The sequence below is a fragment of the Lutra lutra genome, chromosome 5, assembly GCF_902655055.1.
Source record: "Lutra lutra chromosome 5, mLutLut1.2, whole genome shotgun sequence".
NCBI lineage: Eukaryota > Metazoa > Chordata > Mammalia > Carnivora > Mustelidae > Lutra > Lutra lutra.
In genome coordinates this window covers 13,041,433-13,056,746 of record NC_062282.1, presented here as the reverse complement: position 1 = coordinate 13,056,746, position 15,314 = coordinate 13,041,433, and the positions used below count along the sequence as shown (strand labels likewise).

Genomic DNA, 15,314 nt, shown 5'->3' with positions numbered 1-15,314 from the left:
TTCTCATGTGGACTATGTGTCCTATAGTTGCTAAAGTAATGCTTGTTAGTTCAAAAGTTGTTGTTTCGGCTGGCCTGTCCCTACAGTGCCAAGAGACAAAGACTCAGACATCTGTAAGGTCCAGCCCTGCCTGTAGAGAACTCGCAGTGAGGTCTGTCGGGGACAGACATAGTCATTTGAGAGATTTTTCTCAGACGAAACCTTCCAATTAATGATACTCATCTCTTATAAGAAAACTTTTCACACCTTGAGCTTCTTTGATCTACCATCATCCGGCCAATCTGGAGGCAGCCAGAGAGGATTTTCTCTAGGACTTAATCTCCTATTCCAAAAATTTGGCATCGAGATAAGAGACAGCTTTTATTCCAGGGGTTTTTCTGGACGTGGGGTGCTTTAAAAGGCTCCTCTCATGTGTGTAGTGGTGTCATGGTCCCCAGCCATTCACAGATGCCCCTCCTGTGTAGTATCCCTTCCCGCGCCACATCTCTGGGCTCCACTAGTTTTACTTCTCAGTAACCAAACCTTGATTTGATTTTAGATTCTTTTCCTTCCCTTCCCTCCCCCACCACCAGAACTAAATTTTCACACTTTGCAGACTCTCTGGTCACATCTCTGGCCTACCTAGCTCTGGATCTGTGTTCCCTTTGGTGCTCTCCGTGGCCTTGGATCAGTTTTGTCTTTGTCCCAATTCATCCAGGACTTTATTCTCCTGACCCTGAAGTCAAAGGGCAGCCTTGCCTATTCCTACATCTAGTGCAGTCAAGCCTAATTGTCATGAGGAAAACTGGGAAGAACCTCCTTACCAGAGTGAAGTCTTATAGGCCATCTTCTTCTTCTTCTTTTTTAACTAACATATAATGCATTATTTGCTTCAGGGGTACAGGTCTGTGAATCATCAGTCTTATACACTTCACAGCACTCACCATAGCACATACCCTCCCCGATGTCTATAACCTGCCACCCTAACCCTGCCCCACACCCCACCCCCATCTTCTAAGGGGCTTTATTCTGGGGAAAGAAAATCTCCTACTTCACTTAATCCTAGGTCCCAGACACATAGTCCTTGACACTCATCCCAGGATCCCCCATGGTGAACCTCACCTTGAGGTGCTCAGTTTCTTCCCATTGAGCTGCAAACCATATTGACTACAATCTCTGTAGTTAGGAGACATGGCTTGTCAAACCTCTTGAACTTCCAGGTTTCTGGAAGAAAGAATAAAATTTCATTGGTGCTGTGAGTACTGCACACTAATATGAAGTCCTCACAACATCCCCTAGTACACACAGGGAGGTGCCCTCCACTTTTCTGCTTTTTTGGTGGTCATGGGATCTAGTTCCAGGCCTCGGTGCCTCTCAGGGTATGTGTTAACGACCCGTCAAGGGAACTGTGGGAAAGTTGATTCCCTACAAGAAAGTAAGTCCAGAGGGTTTTCTGCTGAACTCTTGTGGAGATTGCTACCAACAATTTGGAGATTTGTTTTTCCTTTTAATCATTGTGAGTTAAAATTAGATTGATGATGTCAACTGATTAACGATCATTCTAAACCAGTGGTCTCTGATTTGAATCTGTAAACAGTGACAAGAAACCATTGTTTTTCTGATACTAATTTCTTCTGCTTTAAATGTAGAACCTAAATTTGGGGAGAATAATTGAACAGTAGTAAGTCTTCGTAAGTGCCATTTGTTTCGGTCTTCTTTAATTTTTTTTAGAGTGATTTGCAGATTATCTTTTAAAAATTTTAGTCCTAAGTAATTAATGTTTTATGGTATTTTTTATGTAGTATTATTTTTTGTAATTTCATTTCCCAACTTTTTGCTGTGGTATTTTATACAGTTGATCTTTGTTTATTGAACTTTTTTTTTGAGGCTTTGCTGAATTAACTTCCTAATTCTGTTAGGCTTTCTTGTAGATTCCCTAGGATTTTCTCCATAGATAATCATGTCATATATCAAATAGATATTTCTATTTGCAGATGACATGATTTTATAGTTCTTCCTTTAAAATCTTTATGCCTTTTTTTCCCCCTTGACTTATTCCATTGACTAGGAATTCTAGTTCCCTAGTGAATAGGAGTAATAAGGGTGAACATCTCTGCCCACTTCCTGATCTTAGGGAGAAAACATTGTTTCTTTCCTCCCACCATTAAGTATGATCCTAGCTTCAGTCTTTTGTAGATGCCCTTTTCAGTTTAAGAACTTTTCTTTTCATTCCTAGTTTTTATCTTGAATGAGTGTTTGTCATATAATTTTACTGCATCTTTTAAGAGGATCTTTCTCTTTCTCTTTTATTTTTTAGTTTCTTAATATCATTAACTACATTGATTAACATTTTGTTGTATTAACATTTCAACTCTAGGATAAGTCCCACTCACTCAGGATGCATTTGTCTTTTTATTTACTGCTGGATTTGATTTGTTAATATTTTGTAGATGATTACTTTTTCATTTATGCTCATAGGGAATATCAGTCTGAAATTTTTCTTAAAATTTTCTTTTCTTTTTTAGGGTTTGGTGTCAGGGTTTTGCATGACCTCATAAAATATGTTAGGGAATATTCTGTCTTCTTTTATTTTTGATAGAGTATATGTAACTTTGATTTTTTTTTTTCTGAAATGTTTGACAAAATTCTCCAGTAAAACCATCTGGTCCTTGAGGCATTTGTTCATTTATTTGTTGAAGACTTTTAATTATAAGTTCAACTATTTTGAAGAGTTAGTCATACCTTCTATTTCTTCTTGAATCAGTTTTGATAACTTATGTTTTTCAAATAATTTATTTCATCTATGTTATTGAATTAATTGGCATAAAGTTTATTATATTCCTTTACTACTCTTTTTACCTGTAGAAGCAGTCATTTTATATCTTCTCTTTTATTTCTTCATTACCTTTAGTAGAGTTTTATCAGTTTTTCTTAATTATTTTAAAGAAGCAGTTCTTTTTTTCCTATTTATTTTCTCTGAGTTGTTTAGATTTCACCTTTCTCAAAAAAAAAAAAAGAAGATTTAACCTTTCTCAGGCAAAGCAAATGTTTTTTTGTCTGATTTTAATTTCAGCTCTGATAAGTTTCTGAAGAAGTTTTTCTAGCAGAGAGGACCCATACCAAAGCAAGAAATCCTGTTTACTATGCAGCCTATAAATACAACTCTACAAAGAATGGGCATATAATTAACTGAATGTTGTATCCTCATGTCACATTGATTACACACAGAGATGTTTTCTGCCAGCATTTCAAATCCCAACTTACAGTGGTTCAATTTAAACACCATCTGAGATTATTGAAAATAGGTTTTAGCTAAATTCATTTTTCTGAAGAGGACATTTCTTAAGAGCAGGTGTTCTCTTCTGTAGTAAGTAATCCCACTGTCATACTGTGCAATATAAATCATCATACTACAAATCTATTAGCTCATGATTCATATCTGACCTGCCTTTTAAAAACAAAGGTGAAACAGTACTTGAGAATGAAGGATTTAACGCACACTGAACGAATCACTTTCTTTGAGTTCAATTTCATTCCCTCTGAGCGTTTGTGATTTTCAGGGAGGAAATTGGGTTCTAAATTGAGAAGGTGCATTAACTGTTTCAGACAATGGAAGGACAGGTACATCTTTCTAGATAGCTTCCTGAAGACCCGATGGAGTGGATGCTTTTCTCCCGTTCTTATCTCCTTGGGCTGGAAGTGATTTGAATGAGGAGATGACTTGGTCTTACCTTGGATTGGGCTCCCATCATTTCTTTAAAGAAAATTCCCAGCTTATTCTTTCATCCTTTTTTCTCTGAAGGAACTTATAAATCTCTATCAATTAGTTGCGTTTCTTTGGGAAAGGCAGCCGTTTTGCCATGGCTTTGAAGAAGTCTGTGGTAATTATTGGGGTCATTATCTAATTTCTCATGAAGAAGGCCACACTGACATGAAGCCTCACACACAGTGATACCCGATTCTGGGCCATGTACCTTGTCTGTGTCTTTTTATGACCAGTGGACTATACTTGGTACATCTCTAAACAGCTGTGTATAATGAGAATATTAAATAATTTCCACTGTGAATTTATTTCATTTGTTTTAACTTTCAGTAAAATAAAAGAGCTCTAGCTCCCTGAGTTTATCTTCTTTGTGTTAATATTCACGTAACAAACTGCAACTTTCAGACTGAAGAAGTATTCGAGAACGCCATTTAGAGAACAATCGGTCCCATTTCGTTGGCGCTCTGCCCTGCTCAACTGCCTTTTGCATATGTTGACTTTTCCCTAGCTGTACAACCACCTTTTCAAGAGGTAGAATTATGCCCAGTTTGTTTTTGTTTTCAGATGTAGGATGTGTCAGTTTATGTAGGCAAAGAGAAGGGCATTTTGGAAAGAACTTGGGCTTTGGAAATAGGTCGGAGTTTAAATTCTTGCTTCTCTACTCATTGGTGGTTTGGCTAGACCTGGGACTTGATCCCATAGGAAGGACAGAATGGATGTGCAGAGAATGAGATTGTGGACATCAGAAAGATGATGAGAACTGAAGTCAGAATACCAAGGAGCCAAGCATTTTCTGGGTGAGACTCACCTTCTGCCTTCATGAAACGTATAGTCTGTCAGATGGTAGGGAGATAATCATCTGGGATGCAAGAGAGAAATCTGCACTAAACAGAAATATAAACAGTGGATTATGGGGTCCAGACAGAGGGATTCTGCACAAGGGGAGGTGGGGACAGCTGTTTAGAAGACTTGGCATGTGAACCAGTTACAGATGGGTGAGAGATTTCTGCCCGTGAGAAAAGGGAGAAGGGCATAGCATGCTGAGAAAGGAACATGCTCAAAGGCAGAGAGGGACCAAAATGAAAAGTACATGACATTTGAGATAATACGGGGAGACAGATTAAGCAAAATTGGGGAGTGTACCCATCCCTCCTTCTCTCTCTCTCCCCTTCCCCCCTTCCCTTCCTCCCTTCCTTCCTTCCTTCCTTCTCCTTCCTTCCCTCTCTTCCTCATCATATGCCTCTATCCCTTCCTTTCATCCTTCCTGCAAGAGTTATATGCCAGGCACTGGCACAGTGCCACATATGTAGCCCTCCTTCACTGGGCTCCTTTCATTAGGAATGTAGACTTGAGGGTGCCACTCGGGATCAGGGAATGGCTCATAGCCAGCAGTCCAGCTGGAAAGCTATTTCAGGACCAAAGAACAGAGACTTGAAGCTGTTCCCAGGAAAACTGTAGTGTCACTGCAAAGATGGGATATATGTAGTTGTCATCCAGAATGGGATATATGTAGTTAATTGTCATCAGAGCTCAGAATTACTGTATAGCACAGATGACCTTTGGACGACAGGTTTCAACAGCGTGAACCCGCTTATACATGGATGTTTTCGGATAAATCCAGTACAGTACTGTAAATGTATTTTCTCTTCTTATGATTTTCTTCACATTTCCCCCCTCTAGCTTACTTTACTGTAAGAATACAGCATATAATATATAAACTTACAAAATATGAGTCCGTTTACTGTTTATGTCACTGCTAAGGTTTCTTTTCTTTTTAAGATTTATTTATTTATCTGAGTGAGCGTGCAGACACATGTGGTGGTGGGGAGGTGCAGAGGGCAAGTCTCCCCAAGCAGACTCCCTGTTGAGCATGAGCCCAAGCCCGATGCAGGTCACAACCCTGAGATCATGCCTGAGCCTTAATCAAGAGCCAGATGCTCAACTGACTGAGCCACCCAGGTGCCCTTGTCATTGCTAAGGTTTCCGGTCGACAGTAGGCTATTAGTAGTTACGTTTTGGGGGATTCAGAAGTTATACATGGGTTTTTTGGTTGTGTGTCGGGGGGTTGGCATTTCTAATCCCTGTGTTGTTCAAGGACATAGAAGTATATAATATAAATATAATATAAAAGTGTGAACCTAGGAGCCAGACTGCTTGGGTTCAATGTCAGCTTTTGTCCTTACTAGGTGTGTAACCTTGGGCAAATTGTTTGACCTCTCTCTGCCTCAGGTTACTTATCTTAAAATATTTATCTTTAAAATGAGTACCTTCCTCACAGAGTTGTTGTGGGGATTAAATGGATTAAATGAATTTAAAAAAACTCTTAGAAAAGTGCCTGGGACATGTCAGCCCTATATAAATATAGACTGTAATTATGAAATTGCTTCTATACAACAAATGAGGATGAATTTTCAGAAGAGGAACTGCTTGGTCCCATTTTTTCTAACAATACAGCTAATAGTTTGTGTAGATGTGAACGTCTTTTCAGGAATATAAAAGTCAAACATATTCAAATATTATGGAAAGATATAATAATAATTTATTTATTTTTAAAAAGATTTATTTATATATTTGACAGAGAGAGAGAGAGAGAGAGAGACAGCAAGAGAGGGAACACAAGCAGGGGGAATGGGAGAGGGAGAGAAGCAGGCTTCCTGCTGAGCAGGGAACCTGCTGCGGGGCTTGACCCTAGGACCCCGGGATCATGATGTGAGCCGAAGGCAGACGCTTAACGACTGAGCCACCAGGTGCCCAGTAACAATTATTCAGAGTCATTCTGCTTATTGGTATGGTACTTACCTTTCCAAACTTGGAAAGAAATTTAAATAAATACATACACACATACATGTATACATACATCCATACATACTAAGTTTTAGAGGTGAAAGGTATGTTCGGCAGTTGACAAATTCTGTTCAAGATTCAGAAATATCTTACAGACTGAAATCTAGGCCTTGGATACCATTGGGATAGGGAGAGAAGCCCCAAGTGACTCATCTTCTATTTTTATTGTCTAAGCTAATGGTCCATTAACACAGCTTCTTGAGTCTGAGCCCGCTCGATAATGTGTACCTCCCAGGGCAAAGATGCCAGGTGGGTGTTTCCTAGTGGTGGAAAACAGCATTATTTCTCCTAGGGGAAGAATGTGAACAATCCCACTTTTTTTGCATAATGGTAACAGTAAGAAAGAGCGTTATATAATGGGCAAAGAAATTACCAAGATGATATCAGCGTTCAAAGGGAAAATCCCTGCGTTCATAATCAGTTTAATGATTTGGGTTTCAATAATGGTTTGCCTCATTAGCTATTCAGTGGAATGGTGCTGATTTTAAGGTCCATCAGTGTATGAAGAACATCGATACACTTGCAGACACCGGCGTATTTGCATTGTTACTGGAGTGATATAAAACCAGAAATTTCAGGGAGCGTATTATAGATTTTGAGCAGTTTATCCTTCTTGAGAAAGAAGCTTCAAAAATCTCAAATTATTTCCCATCCCTTACCACAAAAAATAATTTCTCTGATAATCATAAATAAGCATCTCAGTGTACTGAAATTGAGAGTTATTTTCTTTTTTTTCCCTAGTTTTCTGGGCATAATTTTAAAACACATTAATTTCAACCTGCCAGGTATTTGAATTTTAAGCCATTTTAAATTTGATGTCCTCAGATAAGTGTGAAACATCTGTGTTTCTTTCCTGGTGGGTCTGTCCCTTCACATATTCTCCTTCCCTGCCAAGGAACAGCCTGTGCCTTGTGCATCAGAAGCTTCCAGGCCCAGTGTGGCTGGCAGTCACGTTCACTCTCAGATGGGAACCACTGTAATTTCCCGTGTCCCAGGAGATAGCTCAGCTGCATCCTTCCGTCCTGTCCAGTTCCCCAAACTCCAGAGTGGTTGGTAGGATCTCGCCACATATGCCTGTGGCCACCATGTTTTTCTAAATTGGCATGCAGGCAGTCTTGGATCAATTAATTAGTAAGCCTAACTGAAGCTAAGATGATTAATTGTACAATATTGAGCTGTCCAAATTTAACTCCACTAAAACTACAGAATGAACGTGGAACGGAAAGGATTTCTGGGAAAGGAAAGTAAATATCAGTAAGTCCATTTTTTTTTCCCTAAGATTTTTATTTATTTACTTGAGAGATAGCACGAGAGAGAAACAGGCCCCTCCTGAGCAGAGAGAGCCCTAGATGGGGCTCGATCCCAGGACCCTGAGATCATGACCTGAGCCGAAGTCAGCCACTTAACCCACTGAGCCTCCCAGGCACCCTGTACCATTCTGGATAAATCCTTACTCACTGCTGCTTACCCAAGACTCCTGTGATTCAGGCTTATGTGTTTTGAAACAAATGGCTCACCATGTGAAAATCTCATACACACACACACACACACACACACACACACACAACTTGTGTACCTTTGCCCCATAAATTTTTTTTTAAGATTTTATTTATTTATTTGACAGACAGATCACAAGTAGGCAGAGAGGGAGGCAGAAAGAGAGTAGGAAGCAGGCTCCCCGCTGAGCAGAAAGCCTGATGTAGGGCTCAATCCCAAGACCCTGGGATCATGACCTAAACTGAAGGCAGAGGCTTTAACCCACTGAGCCACCCAGGCGCCCCTGCCCCATAAATTTAAAAGTATGCTTTGTTTCATCTATCTGATGTGGTTAATAAATTGATAAAGAGTAACATAATGCATATAGACATGATAGCACCCATCTGGGGTGGACGTTAGCTGGAAGTGGTTTCCTGTGCTGTTTATCATGTTATTGTGTTTAATGCAGATTTCAGTGAGCACCGAGACAAAACAAAACCAACAAATAGTGACACTTCACACCTGTTTGGTGACACCAGATTTAAAATGGCTTTAAATTCCAATGCCTGACTGTTCGAAATGAATGTATTTAAAATTATGTCAGGAAACTAGTAAAAAAAAAAAAAAGACATCAACTTCATATACATGCTTGAAATAAATTGATTCAGTTGTATAATAATATTGACAAATTTAATTATTACTTATCTAAAATTGTAAAAGCAAAAGTCATTTTTCAGTAAATGAATCTGCACATTAAAATCGTTAGAAATACCCTTCTTGTAGATTTCCACTGAAATGTCATTTGGTTCTGAAGTTTTTAAAGGAAAAATAAATGACTTTAGAGAATTCAATATTTCAAATGCATTTTGATACTTAATTTTTAACAAATGTAGAATTTAACAATATCCATGAATATGCAAGGTAAAGGGCACATTTAAATACGATTCGTAAAGTATTTATGAAGAGAGACAACAGCAGTGAGGGAGAGAGAGAAGGGTCGTGATAGACTTGCCGTTTGGGGTGCACGTGTTCAGACTCAAAGGTAAGTAAAGAGTTTAAGGAAATATCACATTCACCCAATGGATACTGACTGTTCAAGCTTATTTGCTTTTAAAGCTTATTTAAACTGCCTTGGAATTCTTTTGACAAGCCATATGTTGCAACAGCCAGAGCTCTTTCACACAGAATGAAATTGCGCAGGTTGTTTTGAGTTTCATTGTTTACTGACAAACCATAATAGCAATTCTAGTTTTGTTTCTTCTCAATTATGCAAAAGGGAGAACATGACTAATTAATTTTTTCAAGTTGATAACACCCTTGAAAGACTTTTGATCATTTGTACTGTAAAATCCTCCCAAATACTGATACTTAGGATACCAAATTATTCTCCCCATTGACTAGTGCGGTACTTACGCAGTTTGTGAATTTCAAAAATACTCCATTCGTTTACAAATTCTAAATCTTGACAAAAATGGCTTCACAGATCACCCCTTAGATAATTAAAGTTCAGTAATATCTGAGTACATGAAATATACCAATAACAGATAATGTACAATCGTATAGTTCCCTTATAATTCTAGTGTGTTACTTTAATGACTTTTCACTGATGTTCTTACGTAACTTGTTTCTTATGCATTTTTTTTGTGTACAAACAAGAGACCCTTTTTGCAGTAGCCAAATGTGTTAAAGAGCAAAATAAGTTTCCAAATAGAGGAGTCTTCAACACATATCTTCAAAGTCTATTTAATTTTGTGCATGCGTGAAAGATAATAATGTGATCGCAGGTACTAAATATTCTTCAGCCATTCACTCTCAGAACTGTTATCTGGAATAAAACTAGATTAAATTTGCAGAATGGTGAATTACGGAAAATAATGACGCTAAGGCAATTCATTAATCTTTATCTGCTTGTCTATTTTTTATAGCCTGATGAAATGGAAAAATTCATTTGGGGGCTGATCAGATTGAAAAGGGTCTAACATGATGGAGAGAAACATGGGGCTGAAAATGTGTTCTTTTTTTTTTCTTTTTAAATTAAATGCAGCACCTTTTTCTCACATGCCTCTGTTTTTCTTTTAGTGGCAAAGCATTTCTATAACACTGGTTGAGAAAGTTCAGATGATTGCTGTAATCCTAGGATCCCTGTTCTTAATAGCGAGTGTGACCTGGCTCCTCTGGTCAGCCTTCAGCCCCTATGCAGTGTGGCAGAGGAAGGACATCCTTTTTCAAATCTGCTATGGAATGTATGGTTTTATGGATCTAGTGTGCATAGGTAAGACCATGACGTTGAACATTAACTTGTTGGTAATCCATTTCTTGCAGCTACTACGTTTTCACCAGTGGGATCTCATATAGACTATTGTGGTTCACGTGATCTCAGTTTTCCAGCTACTTAACTGTCGGGGGTGTCACAATCTGGCCACTTCCTTCAAAAAGCATAGTATCTATCTTCCCATGCTGTCTAAAAAATGAACAGGAAAATGTCCATTTAAAGGGACTTATTTTGCAATGGAAAGGAAGGACGAGTGGAGGAAATGATTGGGGTGGGCAAGAGGAGGACTGTCTTTCATTTCCAGGGAATGAGAGCACCTTAGCCCCCTCTTCAGCAAACGGGGGAAGCATTGACAGATGCCGGTGGTGGTCTGTGTGTTTAGGGAGAGGACCGACGGTCCCTGGGAGGGCTTACCTTGTGACTCAGATTCCTCAAGAACATAAGTGCTCCTTGAAGGGTTGGGGACCAGGGGTCAGTTTTTCTTTCTGTCTTGGGCTTCTTTGTTTTGCTTAATCAATTCAGTGGCTTAGAAAAGAAAAAGGATCAAACATTTCAGCTTAAACAGATCCTACCAGAAAAGGTGACTTACACGTTTCTCTTGGCTGATCTGCTATTTCCCTAGTACCATGAGAAAATGGAAGCCGGTTCAAGTGTGTGAGGTGCATGGCTCTGGCACTGTGAATGGTGTCTGGTCGGCTGTGGGGGGTGGGGACGTAGAGGGCCACAGGGTCTCAAAGAGGCTTTCTCTGCTCTGATGCAGCTTAGTAGGCTGTATAAGAAAGCTGAAAGAGGCAGCCATGGTTGACAGCAGTGGTTCTCAAAGTGTAGTCCCGCTGGGAAATGCACGTTCTCAGGCCTACCCCATCTGCCAAATCAGAAATTTCAGGGTTAGGACAAATATAGCCCCCCCCACCCCGCCCCAGCCATCTGCGCATCACAAGCCCTCTGAGATTCTCACAAACGCTCAAGCTTGGGAACCACTGGTTTCAGGGAAGGGTGTGATTTAGGATCCAGTGACTTGGTCTCCAATCTGGGCCTCCGCTGGGACAGGTCAACTCTGTTTCTCCGTGTCCTCTTTCCTCGCCCATGAAGACGGAAATAATACTCCCTAGCAGACAGGCCTAAATAAAAGAAATAATGATTCTAAACAATGATGTTATTAATTGGAAATTATAAATGAAAGGCATTTGAATAAGTCACAAATACTAAAATAGTTCAAATCACTTAAATACATGCCTCTACTAACCAGAGCCTTAATTTAACTGGAAGTTTTAATATTCTCAGTGACTTTTTTTCTAAAAGAACTCTATAAATTTTAAAATAGGATTAGCCTGAATTTCCTCTCCTTTCTTTCCTCCCTTGCCACTAGTACAAGACTAATAGGAAAGAAAACAATCACATTTCAGGCCAGGAAGGAAAAAGAATGGGAGGAGGGGGAAATGTCATGAATAATATGTAAACTGAGCAGATGTTGCCTGAATGATTGAGCTAATCATGTATACAAACAATTTGCATTAAATATGATAATGCACTTGTAAGCATTTGGAAATGCCACATCTCTATACAAATATAGTCTCCAGGATACTGCTCTAAATAAAGGAGAGTCACAGAATTGTTCTACAGACTCCTCAGTAAGTTCAGAGATAGATCGTGTTTATTTGGTCCTCTAGCATCAATGTTATGAAATGTGGTATTTCATTGATATGAAAAGGAGAGATGAAAAACAAAGGAACCATTAGGCTTCCAGTCCAACCTGGAGGGAGAGTTCAGTTGACTTTGAACTTTGATATCATAACGGTACTAATGAGGAATACACACACACACACACACACACACACACACACACACATTCTGGTTAGGAACTCACTTTCCTGGTTTTTACAGGTTACATTTAGTGCTGAGTTACTAGGTCTTAAATTTTGATTGCTAATGCCAGTCTTTTTTGGTTTTAAAAGCACATACATATGAGCTAATGATTTTTTGGCAGAATATGACATATTCAGGCTTCCTTTTGAAATTTGGGTATTTGCCCATTTTATAAAGATATGTTTCTTAGGAACGAAAGCCAGTTGATATTTTCCTGGCTTACACTTTGGACCATGAGTTTTTACTGAAGTTTTAAATACTGACAGTACCTTTCATTACATGTTGACTCATTAAATCCAAATCTCATCATGTAAGCATTTATTTGTATTTTGAAAAATGTTAAAGAATTCAGATGGAATGGCATTGTTCCTGTCACTTCATAATCACATTAATTGGTCTGTTTGGGCCCAGAGAAAAATCACATTTTTTTTTTTTTTTTTCGAGAAGTTGGGAAACTGCTACAGCCAAGTTAGCAAATACACATAGGCTATCAGTAACCAGTTGGATCGTGGCCAGTAATAGCTCCTGCTGATGTTTCAAATTAATTCAAATGTCTGTTGAATTAAATGTAGACAGTAATAAGATAGATTACACTGATTATACCTCAGATTATCCCTCACCCCAGGATTTAAGAGTCTGAGTTAGGGTGGAAAGCATGTCCAGTTTGCTGAGCTCAGATCAATAAATATTTATTGAGAACTTTCTTTGTGTCAGACTTAGGGCTAGGTGCTGGGTATACAAATCAGGGTCAGTCACTTTCCTGCCCCGGAGAGCTCCCAGCTGCAGAGGAAGACAGGCGGGTGGCTAGGTAATGAGAAGATGGTGGGATGTACTTGGTTCTGGAAGGAGGAACAGGAGTGGTAGTTGGACAAAGCGGTGAGACATGAGTGCTGGGGTGTTGTATGCGAGGTGGGGGTGGTTCCAGGTAGATTTCAAGGGGGAGTGATAGCCAAGCAGGCTGACAGATGAGTCAGCTTAGCAAATGGGGAGGTGGCCCCCTTGTCACCATTGGACAATGTCAAGTTGGCTCCCCATTCAGAGGGCCTTAAGGTAAACTTTTCAAACTGGTTTATTCCTAAATTATTATTTAAAAAATAATTCTGAAAATCCACAGAAGCTTATACCTGAATGAAAAAAATGTTATAATCCAGCCAGGGGTTGTACTGCTGAGGAAGAGATTATTTGTGGATTGTTAAATACAAAATGTAAAGATTTGTAGAAAATGTATTTACCTGGGGAAATCTGTTTACTCCTTTGTACACATAGTGAATTTGTCTTCTGCTTTGATTCATTATTATTAGTTAATACCCTTTCTGCTTTTCCAAGATTCAGTTTTTTCTTGCATTCAAGTTTTGAATTCTCCCAGGGGTCGAGGTACTCTTAGGGTTGAGATGCCTGGACTTTGGCTGTCTAGTAGAACTTACTACAGTCATAAAGATGTCTGTCTGGTGTCCAGTACCACAGACACTAGCCATGGGCCCCATTTGGCTACTGAGAACTTGAACGTGGTTTGTGAGAAAGAGAAACTGCGTTTTAAAGTCAAATTTCTTTAAATTAACTTAAATTTAAATAAATAGCCACCCGTGGCTAGTGGCTATCGTATTGGACAGCACAGATCCTAGATGATGATTCAAATTAAATGTGTAAGGGTTTGATTAGCACAGTTCCCCTCACCTGTATAAATAGGTTGTATTTCCTAAATAACAAGCTTTGTACCAAGACAGATGAAGAAAGTAAGAATGAATTGAAGAGGATTAAGAGAAAGGTGTTAAAGGTGTGGGAGGAGGCCAAGAGGTAGACAGAGCCGTGAAAGGGGGACGGGTCTTAAGGAACTCGAAGTGCAAAGAGATAACTTTATATTACACTTGGGAGGCTCTTTTAAATATTTAAACAATTGGCATTCCAACTATGATTGTATACCAGGGGAACTAATATAAAGGATTTAAATCACTGAGTTGTGTTAGCCCGGGGCAGTAATTTGGGGTGAATCACCGAATGTTGGCTCCCTCCTGAGATTTGCACAGTGGACAAAGGAAGATTAGCAAACCTGGAAATGAAGAGCAAATGCGCGGCAGGAGGCTGTGGGCTCGGGATTTGGTTCTTACCTCCATACTCCACACACTGAGAAAATAGAAGGCTGTCACTTTCACTGGTTGTGAGATTCAGAGGAAGCTTGTTCCAAAGAAGACAGTATTTAGTAATGACTAAAATGACTGGAGTCAGCCATGAGGACAGGGATTCATGTGATTAACTTGCTTCTAAAAGGTTACCAAGTCATTTCAGTGTCTGGTAGAACTTGATGAGGTGAGTCCTTTTTTCTTGTTGAAGCCACAAAATAAGACTGAAACCCCATTAGGTTAGTGGGATTCCTGAAATAGGGATAGCGGTACTTATGTCTAATCTCACTGACACTATAAATTCGTGCCAACTCCATATCTGGAAAATGTTTGGATCCTCCCTGATATACCAAGGAAAGGGACCAGATATGCTTATAAAATTTAGAAACTTGGATCACTTTTGTTCTTTTAAAAAAATTCTTAATTGTCCACATAGTATAAACATATATGTATTGAAATAAGTCCATTTTATGAATATATAAAGTTTAAAAGAAGACCGCTTCACTCATACTGCTCTTTCTGTTATGTCCTCCCCTTTACGGAAAGGTTCTCACACCCCAGTGTTTTGGTATCTGCCAGATCTTTTTTATTGGGTTTACATCCATGTGGGGATACAGACACATAGGTAATTTAATATAAGCGGGATCATATTATTCATTGTTAAAAAAATCAACATTTTCATTCAACGACATGATCTAGAGATTTTTCCCTGTGTTCTGTACAACCGTTTACTTTTCTTCTACCGACGGATATCCTGGTTGTTATCAGTCTTCGCCATTAGAAACAATGCTGCCAGTGAGTGTTTCCGTAGGCAAGGTTCCAAGAAGTACAAAGTCTGGGCTGAAGAATAAGTACCTGCCCCATTTTTTGCTCTCTAAAAAAGGCTTTACCAGTTTGCCCTACCCCCATTGTATGACAATTCCCGTTACCCCACACCTTGACCAAAATGGATATCCGTTTTTTGACATTTTCATTGGTAGTTTGAGCTTTATTTAAG

General features: G+C 39.1%; 1 protein-coding gene across 1 annotated transcript in view; it reads left to right on the top strand.

Moving 5' to 3' along the window:
* Positions 1 to 15,314, top strand: part of MARCHF11 (membrane associated ring-CH-type finger 11) — a 102,458-nt gene that overhangs the window by 69,873 nt on the left and 17,271 nt on the right. The window contains exon 3 of the mRNA XM_047730526.1: positions 10,142 to 10,334. Within this exon, the coding sequence (XP_047586482.1) occupies positions 10,142 to 10,334 (193 nt within the window). The remainder of the gene's footprint in view (positions 1 to 10,141; positions 10,335 to 15,314) is intronic.